Raw genomic sequence first — 12387 nt, 5'->3', positions numbered from 1 at the left:
CCCGGCCTCCAGCCCAAGCAAAAGCTTCAGTGGCTCCCTTCGTCGAGTTTGCGCCCAGATGTGTCTGCAGATACTTAAGGGCTGTCAACGGACACAGTCACTGGCACCTCCTGCCCTGTACACCCACCATGTAATACTGAGAACCTTTCTCCTCTCAAGTAGTTTGGACATCACTTAATTTGTGATGAGTCCCCTCTTATCTCGTCAGTGTCTTGATGAAGATTCCAGAGTATCCGATCTCATGCCAGATGACGGGCCCAAAGGGAAGTGTTACAAGACGCAGAACCAGAGAAAGAAAAGTAACCAAACATAAAGGAAAAGCATCAAATTTCAACTAGGACATAAAGGTCCCTACTTTTTTTTTTTTTTTTTGCCTCTCACTGTCATGGCCTCTCCCGTTGCGGAGCACAGGCTCCGGACGCGCAGGCTCAGCGGCCGTGGCTCACGGGCCCAGCCGCTCCGCGGCATGTGGGATCTTCCCGGACCGGGGCACGAACCCGCGTCCCCTGCGTCGGCAGGCGGACTCTCAACCACTGCGCCACCAGGGAAGCCCAACATTTTTAATCAAAATGTATTTTCTGTCCTCCTAGTTTGAGATCAACAATCAGAAAATCCAACAGGAATACTTTAAAAATTTCGTAAGTAAACTTTAATAAGTAAAAATTACAACCTTCTCCCAGCAATGAAACTAACTGAGGATTAAACCAAAGAATGGAGACATGGTTTTTTGGGGATTCTCTCACAAACAGCCAGGTGGATTTAGGTGCCTGAAGTGGTGCCTATATACACAAGCAGTGAAGAAGAGACTGGAAATAACTCATGAGATGGAACGACAGAGCCCTTGGCCAGGCCTCCATCTAGAAGGGAAATACGGGGTGACAGAGGAGACCGACGCTAGACTCCTCACAGGACACTGGAAAAATGATTACCCCTCAATTAATAACATGATTCAGTTATATTTTTTTTACTTGCCCTATACCATTTTGCTGAGCAGACTTAATTTTTATAAACTTCTTTGATGAGGGAAGGGGGAAGCAAACTAGGAGAGGCGCATGATGTGAAAACGGCCCCCAGGAAACAGCTGCGGATGCTCACCGGGCAGTGCCGGGTCTGAAGGGGAGACACCCGCCCCCTTCACCAGTGTCCTTAAAACAGGACAAGATGGGACGACCGCGCCGGGGGACGTCAGCAAGGTCGCAGCAGCTGCTCCAACGCGCCGGACTCTCCGCCCTTTCTGGGATCTCAGGTTCATTCCCTCAAGAACAAATGTGGTTATGTTTTCTCAATAAGGCTTTAATTCCTCCTCCCACCTGGACACAGTGCTTCAAGTGGCGTCCACTAGTCAGCAAAGATTTCCACTTTTATTTTCTTCTTCTTCTTCTTCTTTTTGGTGGTGTCACTGTCCTGGGGGAAAGAGAAAGCAAGCGTCTGTTAAGCACTGCCACTCTCCCCAAAGGAAATCAGGGAAGTTCCACACAGTCAACTAAGCCTTTTCAGGATCCGTAAGGATATCCTGCAATACGTAAATTTTGCACATAACACAAATCCCGCGTTTTCCACGGATGCCCCTGCATTTAGATCCCCCAGCTATGCACCCTCCCCACCCACCATCAACACAACCCTAACTCTGAGCCACTACTATAAAAAAGCTGGGCCCGGCCCCGTCCTTCCCACAGGGCAGCTCCCCGAGTAACCAAGCCGGCACCAGCGGGCAATTCCTTCCCCTTCAAGGACAAAGAGAGCCCTGGGCCCTGGACGTGTTTGTACACACCCCATCTCCCGGCTCGTCCACACTCTCCAGAGCAGCTTTGGCCTTCTTGTCTTTCTTCTTCTTCTTTTCCTTCTTGACCAACTGGGGAGCCACTGAAGAGGTTTCATCACTTTCACTCTCTCGCTTCCGCTAAGGTGGAGACAATTGATCAAATGTTAAGATCTTGGGCAAATGCTGATGAGAAAGTTTCAGTAAGTCAAAAGGGGAGGAGCCAGCAGAGAAGATGCTGATTGATTGGATCCAACAGGAAGTTTTCAAAGACCCCAACAGGGCCTTGTTTACCAAGGGTTCAAAGACCAGGAAGCCAGGGGCACAGCAGGAGCGCCAGGGCAGCAACACAGGGCCGGGCCAGAAAGGCCACGTCCTCACTGAAGCCAAAGGCAGGACCGCATGCCCCCCAGGGGCGCTCCCACGAGTGCTCAGAGAAGACAGGCAAGCGCAGGCCCCAAGCAGGGCACAAGCAGCTCTTCTCAGGACACTGTGCCACCCGAGGCACAGACAAGCCATCCAGCAGTCTAACACCAACAGCCCGCAGCCCCTGAGCCGAGCAGCCACCGCGTGCTTCCCGCAGACGGTTGCAGCACTGAGCTGGTGCCGTCCGGAGGGGTTTGTCCGGTCCCGAGCGTCACGGCCTCTACTTCAACATGCCTGTGCCGCCCCTTGACCCAACCCTGTTCCGGGGTCACGGCCTCAGCTGAGCCCACACCCCTGCCAGCAGACACGACAGGGAACGTGAACTGGAGCCTGCAGAGCCCGAGGGGGGGCAGGAAGGCCCACCCCGCTGAGCCAGCACGTGTGGCTGGACGGCACATGGCGAAGCCCTCAGAGCACGCCACTCACCTTTGGGGCTTTGACTGCTTCGGCAACTACCTGGGGGGCTTTGACGTCTTTCCTGGCAGAATCGCTGAAAGAGGAGCGACAGGTGAGAGTCGTTCCCAGCAGATCCGGCAAGCCTAAGGCCACCATCAACATCCTGATGCTGGACAGAACAACTCACCACTTGCTGTCGCAGACTGACTCCTGCTGGAGTGCCACGAGCCAGACTAGAAAGGGTTAACTGTCTGTCGTGCTGCCCAACGCCCCAAGCAGCTACTCCACACGCCCCAAGGCCAGTCCCCTCAGGTCCTACACGCTTCCCCCAAACTAAATCCACCCCTTTCCCACGTCTGGGCTCCCCGCCTTCCCCCCCTCCCCTGCGGTCACTATAGCACTGCAGCCAGCGTGCCCTCTGCCCACCACACGGCTGGGAAACATCCCGCCCTTACCTGTAGTCCACGTACTCCTGTGTCCAGGCGGCAGGCGTGTTGTCCGTGGGCTTGCCGTGCTTGTCCAAAAGGCCCTGCTTGATCATCAGCCTCTTCTGACTTGCCTGGTGGACCGTCAGGGTCTCAACGTTAGAACAGTGTCAACACATAAAGCATGTACCACGACCACACACACACACAGCAAATAAGGTGCCCCCCTTGGGTGTTCTCAGCAGAGTGCTCCAAACTCACCCTCCCTCTAATAGGCGCAAACATGGGACTTATCAAAGGTTGCAAACCTTTTTGTACCAGTGGGAGCCTCTGCAGTGTCATTTTGACCACAGGGCCTTTGCACATGCTATTCCAGCGGCCCTGGACTCTTCCCTCCCCCCTTCACCTCAACATCTAACACTACGTACCTCACATTGGCGTGGCTCAAGACCCCTCACCCCGACTCCCCGACCAGGCCAAAGCCTTCATCGTGGACTGTTGATTGACGTGTTAGGCACCTCTCCACACCCCTTCATAAGGCCCTCACCACGCCACTGTGCAATTTGAGCATTGCCTATCTACTGACCCCCTTAGACTGAAATCTCTAAGGTCTGAGACAGGCCCGTTTCTACTTACCACTGACTCCCCAGAGCCCAGCACGAGGCAAGGACGTGGCAGTGGACACACAGTGGGGGCTGCCCGAGTGAGGATTCAACAAGGCAAAACAGAATAAGGCAGCAGGGCATACGCCCAGTCCCACTTACTTTTGGACCTAAACCCCACTTCCGAGGGTAAGTGTCTCTCTCCATGATCACTCTCTTGATCTTGGCTACGATACCGTGGTCACAGGTGGAGATCACTGCCGTGGTCATTAATGCAATAGCTGCAGGCGTTGGAAAGAGATAAAAGAACGATTTGAAGGGGAAAGACTTCATAATCAATGAGCCACTGTTTTACACAACTTTTAAAAACGTATTTCAAAACCTATTTAAAACTCTTAAGCTCTCCTGCCTTGAGGTTTCCTTTGCTGAGCGTTGCATATGGAGGAAATCCACCATTAGGGGAAGAAAGGCTGTGAAATCACATTACTTATCGAGTTCAAAAAATACTGACACTAATCACACTCATAAAAATCAATGCTTCCTAGGTCCTCAGAAGGGACCTCTTAATAAGTAAATCACAGCTACTTAACCTGTGGAATTTGCACAAGAAATAAAGCATGTCATCAGAATTCCTTTTCAGCTGTGAGCAAGCAGCCAGAGGGGAAGGGACACCTCAATAAGGACCCCCAAAGACACGCGTGTCCTGCCTGGAGCTCAGGCCACACACAGGGACAATCCGACAGTAGCTAAACTTTCACAAGGTAGTGCTGCAAGCAGACAAGGAGTGGACTGAAGGCTCTTTAATTACCACAGCCATTCACCCCCACTTCGCTGATGATTTCCTCCTTTCACTGGAGAGCCGAGGAGAGCCCAACTGCTGAGACACAGCTCCTAACAGCAGCCAGTGGGGCGAGAGGAAACCCCACTTACCTCCCTGCTGCCTATGCCTGTCTGACATGGCCCTTTGCTGTGAGCACCCCGACAGAACCCGAGTGACACAGCGATCAGATGAGCCCGAGGGGCCAGGCCCGGGGGACCCTGTTAGTGAGCCTGGCTGCAGCGGCGCAGGAGGGCCAAGGGCGCCTTCACCTCTTACCCATACAGACAGCTTCCCCTTTGGTGGTGATGACCGCCACCTCCTGGTTGACCTCGATCCCGTCCTCATACCGGAGGACGCCTGGGAGCATGATCTTCGCGCCATAGCAGATGGCGTTCACCTGCGGGGTGGTGTCCCTGGTGAGCGCCGCGGCCCCAGGCGGCCGCCGCCCCGCACCCCACCCCCACCCGTGACGGAGGACCAATGACACCCACGGCCACTGGCCGCGGTCTAGCTTATGAAGGGACTCAGGCTCACGGCAACCACCCAGCACGGGCCAGGCGCCTCACGCATGTCGACTCAGAAATGTTAGCGGGGGCCGTAAATAGCCACTCCTACCCACGGCACTTAGAGCTGCCTTCATACTAAACCAAAACCCAGCCTCAGTTTTCTTTAATTGCTCTTCTCTATGCCTCTAATCATTAAGGGAAAAACCTCTGACAGAGCTGGGAGGTGTATCGGATTTATTGGGAAATCTGGATAATAACAGGTTCCCAAAGTTAACTCACAAGCAAGACTGCCGAGGCCAACTCTCCCCGAGTTCGACAGCACTCCATGCGTCCAACCTGCCTCGTGCCACCTTGTCTTCACTCAGCATATTCCACCCTCCCTTGAAATTCACCCAGAAGCGACCAGTTTGACCCCAGCGCAACGGGGGATCACATTTATGTTGTTCTGTTTTACGTGATTAAGTTTTTTCAGTCGCTATAGGGGCATGTTTTGGTATGCCTCATTAGTTTTTCTGTCTTTTACTACAAACTATAACATCTATACAGTCATCAAACATCTATATAATTTAAGATCTAAATATGAACGAGCAAGCTCAAGTTATTCAATATATACAAAAATTTATGTCTTTAAAAGTTAGAAAAAATTTTTATTGCTACTTGTTTAACAATGATTGATTACGCGCACTAGGCCACAAAGCATCTTAACTTATAGAAGGCCGTGTTCTCTGACCATAATACCATGAAAAATAAGGCTATTTACAGTTCTGGGCTACTCAACCTTAAATAACTACTAAAGAGGAAACCCAAAGCAACACAAATAACTGCAGATTTCCTTTCATCATTAAGATTACTCTAAGGTTATTTAGTAAGTATACTAAGAAAAAAAGCTTGATAATCTCTGTGACGTTTAGGTTTTATGACCTCAAACTAGGATTTATTTAAACAAAACAAAGCCTTTAATGGAGAACTAACTTACCGTATCTCTGAAACTCGCTAGTCTCAACCTTTTATCCCCATCAAAACAACCTTCTCTAGCAATAATTTCAATAAACCAAGGTGTCTTAGGCACATGCAGAACTACCAGTTTACAAGAGGGCAAAGTTTATGTGCCACTGATAGTCTATTTCTTGAACCAAGTTACTTACTCTTAAAGTATTTGCCTTATTTCGAAATGAAATTACCCCTAGCATTAAACTTCTACTTTAATTTATATTTGTTTTTGATTTAATACGAAGTTAATCATAAATGCTTCCAAGAACAAAAAAACGAATAAATGAATCCAGTGTCCAATCTACGAAACCAGAAAATAAACCAAGGGAAGATAATAGCTACAAGTTCACAAAGCCCAATTTCATCTCTTTAAATAGAATGAAGTGTTCAGGACACGGACCATATCTCATCTCTCGAGGTCACATTTGGTCCAAAACAGAACTTACCGCACTGTCCTTCATGACCAGCCGTTTATGAGAACAAAAAAACAAATAAATGAATCCAGTGTCCAATCTACGAAACCAGAAAATAAACCAAGGGAAGATAATAGCTACAAGTTCACAAAGCCCAATTTCATCTCTTTAAATAGAATGAAGTGTTCAGGACACGGACCATATCTCACCTCTCGAGGTCACATTTGGTCCAAACAGAACTTACCGCACTGTCTTTCATGACCAGCCGTTTATGAGATGTCAACAGCTTTTCCAAAGGGTAAACAACTCGCCGCAGGTAACTCTCATCTTTGTGGTTGTCATACAGCCACTGGGCATCCAGCACATCGTGCATCGTCACCATGTGGTCCTGGAAAGCAGCCACATACGAAAATTACTCGAGTGCCATTGTATCCCCCACAGGCGAATGGACCTCACACTTCCAAACACGGAACGAATTTAGTCCCGTCTGCTAGTCCAAGCTCATTAGTCTTCGGTCTCTTCGGAGTCAACTCTTTACCTGTTGGTCTACTAAACCTAAGCAGGCATATCTGTAGGCTAGGAGGTAAATGAATAGAGTAATGCTATCCATCCAGTCATTCCCCCCGCCAGCCTGTGTTTCAATGTCCCAAAGTTTAATTAACAGAACAGGGAAGCTGCCCTGAACTGAACTCAACACTTTGGAAACTGCCTTTTCTTGGATGTGAAGCAGGTAGAGTTCCACCAAGGGCTGGAGGACCCAAGTACCAGCCGGCTCTAAAACTCTTAGCCCCGCGATGACGTACCTTTTCACTCATGACTCCGGAACGAACCCGCCGGAGTTCCTGCATCTGACCACCAACTCCCAATAACAAACCAAGGTGTACACACAGCGTCCGAATGTAAGTGCCGGCCTCACAACTCACCCAGAAGATTCCTAAGACACATGCAAAAGTAGTACATATTTTCCCAAGTAAACACATCACTGGTTGAGAAACCCAGAGTTATTCTCTATCTGCACCAGCAAAACTAGAGACAACGGACACAGGCCACGACTACACCACATACTAAAGGCATCTACTTTTAAGAGACTAATTCTCAAGAATTCATTCCTATGCACGTGTGCTCTACGTCGGCCCAGTGGCTCACAGGCCTAAGGACCCACCTAATCTCCTTTCAGGATCATACTCGATCATCTTGCTCTCGTAGATGGTCCGCACTCGGAGCTGCCTCTTTACTGCAGCGATGAGCGGGGGTCGCTGGAACAAGGCACCTGTCAAGGTCTCTAGGGCCTGAGAATAAGCACAAACCCAAACTCAAATAAGGTCAAAGGGCAGATTTGGGGAGTTTAAGGGCACACCTGAAACACAAAAGGTCTCTTTCAGTCATTTAGGATCTAAAAGGGCCTTTCAATTTTTGACTCTTTCTTCAACTACATAGGGATGGCTCAGTGCTGAGCAGAAGCCTCTCCTCAGAAAGGACATGAGCAGGTTGGCCACGGCAGCCCACTGACAAGGGCAAGGGCCTCAGAGTCCCCAGTTGCTAACAGGTGCCTTCCCTACAATTACAGACTTACCCTAGAGAGCTGAGTCCCCCCTTCGATAGCATTGTGCAGCCGGACAATTCCCACATACTCTTTGCCTGTAAAATGACAAAAGAGTAGTCAGGTGTGGCCACTGAGTTTTCTGTGTTTTCTATATGCTTATATCACTCCCATTTTGTACAGCCAGAAAAAGCAGGCAATTTGAACTCCTGTTTCTGTAAAATTTGCATTAAGACAGATTTCATGGTGCAGATGTGGGAAAGGAATGAAGACGCTATCTCATCGAGAGCTCAACTTTCAACATGCTGACAGGGACAGCCGGAGCACCCGTGGAGAGCCTGACTGGAGACCACCTTAGAAGGTCAAGTAGAATTCTCCCCAATGCCAATGAAGGAGAGGCACTCTAGGCAGAAGCAGCAGGGCGGTTAGAGGAGTGTGGAGTGACAGGCCTGGAGCTGGGCTCAACGCGTGCATAAAAAGCACCTAGAGCTCCAAACAAGGCAGCGCCACCAGGGTCTGGCTGAGGACAGAAGGCACATACACACCAAGAATATCCCTTCCTTCTGTTTTCTGTTTTTGTTTTATGATTTTACTAATGAAGAAATCATTTCTGAGAGCCAAAATGTAGAAAGGAAAGGAAACACAGAAAGCCTTCCAATCTCAAAGTAGCCCCGTCTTCCCTCCCTCTCCCACATACCTGCGCTCTGCTGGGATTTCACCAAGCGAGTGGCTCGTTCAATGCACACTATTAAACAACCAGTCACCTTGGGATCCAGGGTACCACTGTGTCCTGTCTTCTCTACCCGGAGTATTCGCCGAATCCAGGCTACCACCTCATGGGAAGAGGGGTTGGAAGGCTTGTCAAGATTAATGAAACCTGTCCTAGAATGGGAAAGAAATTACTGTGTCATCGGCTCTGGTCCTCTAATGAAAACTAAATCTGAAGAGTAAAAAAGAAGAGTTTACCGTGGGTACAGGATATCATATTTAGGGCAATGCCACCGCTACCTCCGTGAATAACTGATGTGAAAGGGTCATTTTGAAAAGAACGGAAGTCTGGACAGTGCTGTTTCCAACACACTTACCTGATATAATCCCCAATCTCCCTCTTCAGAGGATTTGAACCACAAGGAAGAGGTGTATAATGTGTTGTCCTTACATTTAGCTTATCAAAATTCTAGAAAGCAACGATACAACACAAAACAAACAATAAATCATTAACATGTGGGAAACAAGAGTCAGGACCACCATGAACCATGATATGGTGACGCTTCAGGTTCTTGTTTTAGATCTTACTTCTATATTTCCATTACGTGCTGTGACAGACTGCTAAGCCTCCCCACATGCTGGAAAAATTACCTATATGAGTAAGAATACGACAAATTTGATCCCTCCTCCAGAAAGACCTCTTGGGGTACTACAGAACAAACTGGGCTTCACTGTGCAGGCTTATGAGTAAAATATGGACTAGCTTTGATTTTCTCTGGGACCAAATGGAGGGGGACTGGCAACACGGCTCCGCACACCTGACTGGCCTGCAATGGCCCCAGGCACTCCTACCCCACTTTCCTCATGTCTGCCCCTTCTCACTCTCCTTTCCAGGGCTCCACCACCAGCCTGAAAGGGCTCCCATCAATGGAAGCCCCTTAGCTTCATCTTGGTACTTTCCACAAGCAGCAATGATTTTTTTAACTGTTATCTCCCACCCCTGGATTTTAAGTTCCATGACAGTAGGGACATTGCCAACCTGGTTTACCAGCAGGTAAAAATAGAGAACCAGATGCTGTCTAAATGGCAGACACATCTGGCCAAGCAGAAACTCAACTGTATTGAATTCTATATGCAAATCTCTCTTTTACCTCATATTTAGTGATTTATTCAAACAGTCTGTCAAGGAGTCTTTCAATAAATTTACGTCCTAATCTCGTAGCTGGCGCCCATTATGTCATTTGTGAAACTTGTAATTTAACTCATCACCGAAGTACCCTAGTTAAAACCCAACACGATAGCCAGTAACTTCTAGGGAGCAAGTTAACATGCCAGGCACTGGTCGTATGCTCTCAAGCATGTTCTACTCCACAAACCAGGACAGGTCTGTAAGGTGAGGCTAAGTACAGAAACTGAGAATTGTTTATAAAACGTGATAGCAGTGTGACACTGTTGTAAAATTTACCTGTATTCTACAAGTGTTGGGTACATTGGAAATGAAGGGGAAAAAAACCCGAACAAACCCTGGGTCCTTCATCTCAGACACCTTGAGGAACAGTGTTTTAGACGGCCTCATCTAGCATTTCCTAAGTCCAGGATGCACTCTCAATCAACTGTTTAATACTCAAAAACAATGTAAAAGCCAAGCGTTGACCTGATGCGAAACACATACCTTTAGCAACAGGGGCCACTGAGATGTGTCCAACTGAGCCACTCTGGATTCAGGTTTGATGAGAAATTCTTCAGCGTGTTGTATTTCCTTCCACAGGACAGAAACACAGCCTGTTAGACTTGCCATCTGACTTTGAACAATTCCACTACTACCACAGAAGTCTATACCTTTGAAATAAAAAACAAGGTAGTCTATGCCTTTTCCCTGGGACCTCCAAAGGAAAAAGAAATGAACAAAGAACTGAGAAGCGTAAGTGAAGTGCCACCAAGACGGGCACAGCAATTTTAAGAGAAAGGGGGGTAGTGAGTCTGATAAGAGAATTCCAGGGAGAGCACTTGGTGTGGCCAGCAACATTTAGCAGGGTGTGCCTGACAGCAAAGACCCAGGTTGGCGGGCGTTGTGTACTTTCTACACAACGACCACTCAATTACAGCCCATTCCTCCAAAGCCTTTAAAAACAGTTCTTTTCTGTAATCTGTCAGCTAAGAAACCTTTCTTTTCAGTCAAAGCAAAGTACAACATATTCGTACTCACTGCTACATCTTCTTTTGGTAAGGATTTCCGCTCCTTTTTCTTCTTATGCTTCTTCGGTAAAATAAGTACTTAAAAAACACACACACACAAGAATTAGGAGTCTTCCCCGAAAATAAAGACAATGAAGTTTAAAACAAGGGTAGGTAGAAAACGGATGCTTGTCTAGGATCACAGGGGAAGCCGCCGGTGTCAGGCCGAGTGCGCGGGCTGCACGGCGGGCTCCAGACAGCAGCCGCACGTGTCGCCCTCCATCCCGGCTCACCACGTGGCCGCGCGGGGCTGAAACGCCCACGGCGCTCTGGCCGCGGGCCCGTAAGTTCCGTAAGCGACCGTCCCCGAGGGCTGGTGGCCCCTAGAACTTTTTTTCGACTTAGCGCTCCGCGCACGCCCGAGCCCCTCGGCCCCTTTGCTTCCCATCATCGCGCGGCGCTGACCGTGGCGTCCGAGCTGGCGGCGGCGGCCCGGGCCCTAAGGGGACTGTACCGTCGGTGGGAGGCCCGGGCTGGTGGCGTCACGTCACCGCGGGGGCCTCTCGCTCTCTCGCCCTCACCCGTGGAGCCAAGGCCAAGCGACAAGGTCGGCAGGAGGCCCGGCAACTGGAGCTAGCGGAAAGCTCGGGCCTCGAAGTTGTCCCCCCACCCCCGGCTCCCCTAGCCGAAGGATCTGGCCCCGGCCCGCGGCAACCCGCCGGGCCACCCGCGAGAGAACCACCCGTACCTTCCGCGTCCGCCATGTTGCCCCGCTGAGCGTGCGAGCCGCGTGGGCTAGCGCCGAGGAAGCTACCGCGGACTCCCGCCGCCGTCAGGCCGCGCCACTAGGGCCCGCCCACCTGTGCACCGCCCCGTACGTGTCGTGCAGCGGGGCGGGGCGAGGCGGGGCCGGGCTCGCGGGGCAGAGCCCCAAGCGCGCGCGGGACGGCTGCACACTCTCATTGGTGGACGCGGCCGGGACGCTGGCGCGTCCGCGCGTGCGCCTTGGGCCTCTCCCCGCCTTCGGCGGCCAGGTCTAGGAGCGCCTGCGCAGCTCGCCGGGGCGGCTCGTAGTCTGTGGGCACGGCCCGGCAGCGGTTCACTCTCCTTCGTTGAGGTTTTACCCGGACAGGAGCACACGGGCACCCGCCTGAGCGCACCTTGCTTCCTCACCGACCCTTGAAGGTGGCTGTCGGATCAGTCCCGATGGCAAAATGAAGACGTTGAGGCGCATAGCGTCCTTTGCCGCTTGTAATTCCCATCCAGCTAAAGTGGCACTGGCGATAGAAACAAGAGTGCGAGCCACTTGTGGACTTTTAAATTCTCCAGCAGCCATTTGGAAAAGAAAGTACAACGTTAAAAGTTAAATCGATTTTAATAACAAACTTTATTTAACGCAGCGATCCACAATATTATAATTTCAACATATAAGCAATACACAGCATTGTGAATGGCACATTTTACGCTCTTTTTGTGGTTTTTTTCTGTACCAAGTCTTTCTGGTGTACGCTTTACGGTTACAGCACAGCTAGATTTCAGCTCCACGACAGGGCTCCATGTGAACTGCTGGACAGTCAAAGCGGGTTCGTGGCTGTGGTACTGAATGGCCAAGCAAGTAGCTGCTCCA

The 12387-nt window shown here is 50.1% G+C and overlaps 1 protein-coding gene and 2 non-coding genes across 4 annotated transcripts; all 3 read right to left on the bottom strand.

The window, feature by feature from the left end:
- Positions 1–1338: 1338 nt before the first annotated feature.
- On the bottom strand, positions 1339–11524 carry DKC1 (dyskerin pseudouridine synthase 1). 2 transcript variants are annotated; one of them, XM_065900611.1, is made up of 15 exons: positions 11509–11524; positions 10792–10859; positions 10258–10344; positions 8963–9054; positions 8575–8759; positions 7911–7975; positions 7500–7626; positions 7141–7271; positions 6582–6725; positions 4705–4825; positions 3771–3889; positions 3037–3140; positions 2612–2675; positions 1772–1900; positions 1339–1404 (listed from the first exon to the last, which is right to left on the bottom strand). In XM_065900611.1, the coding sequence occupies exons 1-15, from the start codon at positions 11522–11524 to the stop codon at positions 1339–1341; spliced, it is 1518 nt and encodes a 505-aa protein (XP_065756683.1). The 2 variants fall into 2 exon arrangements, with proteins under 2 accessions (XP_065756683.1, XP_065756684.1); XM_065900612.1 differs by having other exon boundaries at positions 3052–3140.
- On the bottom strand, positions 2710–2838 carry LOC136143155 (small nucleolar RNA SNORA56). Its single transcript, XR_010657854.1, has one exon. It is a non-coding gene; the product is annotated as a small nucleolar RNA SNORA56 (small nucleolar RNA).
- LOC136143153 (small nucleolar RNA SNORA36 family) lies at positions 6905–7041 on the bottom strand. The gene has a single exon (XR_010657852.1). It is a non-coding gene; the product is annotated as a small nucleolar RNA SNORA36 family (small nucleolar RNA).
- Positions 11525–12387: the final 863 nt, after the last annotated feature.

Source organism: Phocoena phocoena, chromosome X, assembly GCF_963924675.1.
Source record: "Phocoena phocoena chromosome X, mPhoPho1.1, whole genome shotgun sequence".
NCBI lineage: Eukaryota > Metazoa > Chordata > Mammalia > Artiodactyla > Phocoenidae > Phocoena > Phocoena phocoena.
The sequence above is the reverse complement of the archived record's forward strand: the minus strand, read 5'-3'. Positions and strand labels throughout refer to the sequence as shown.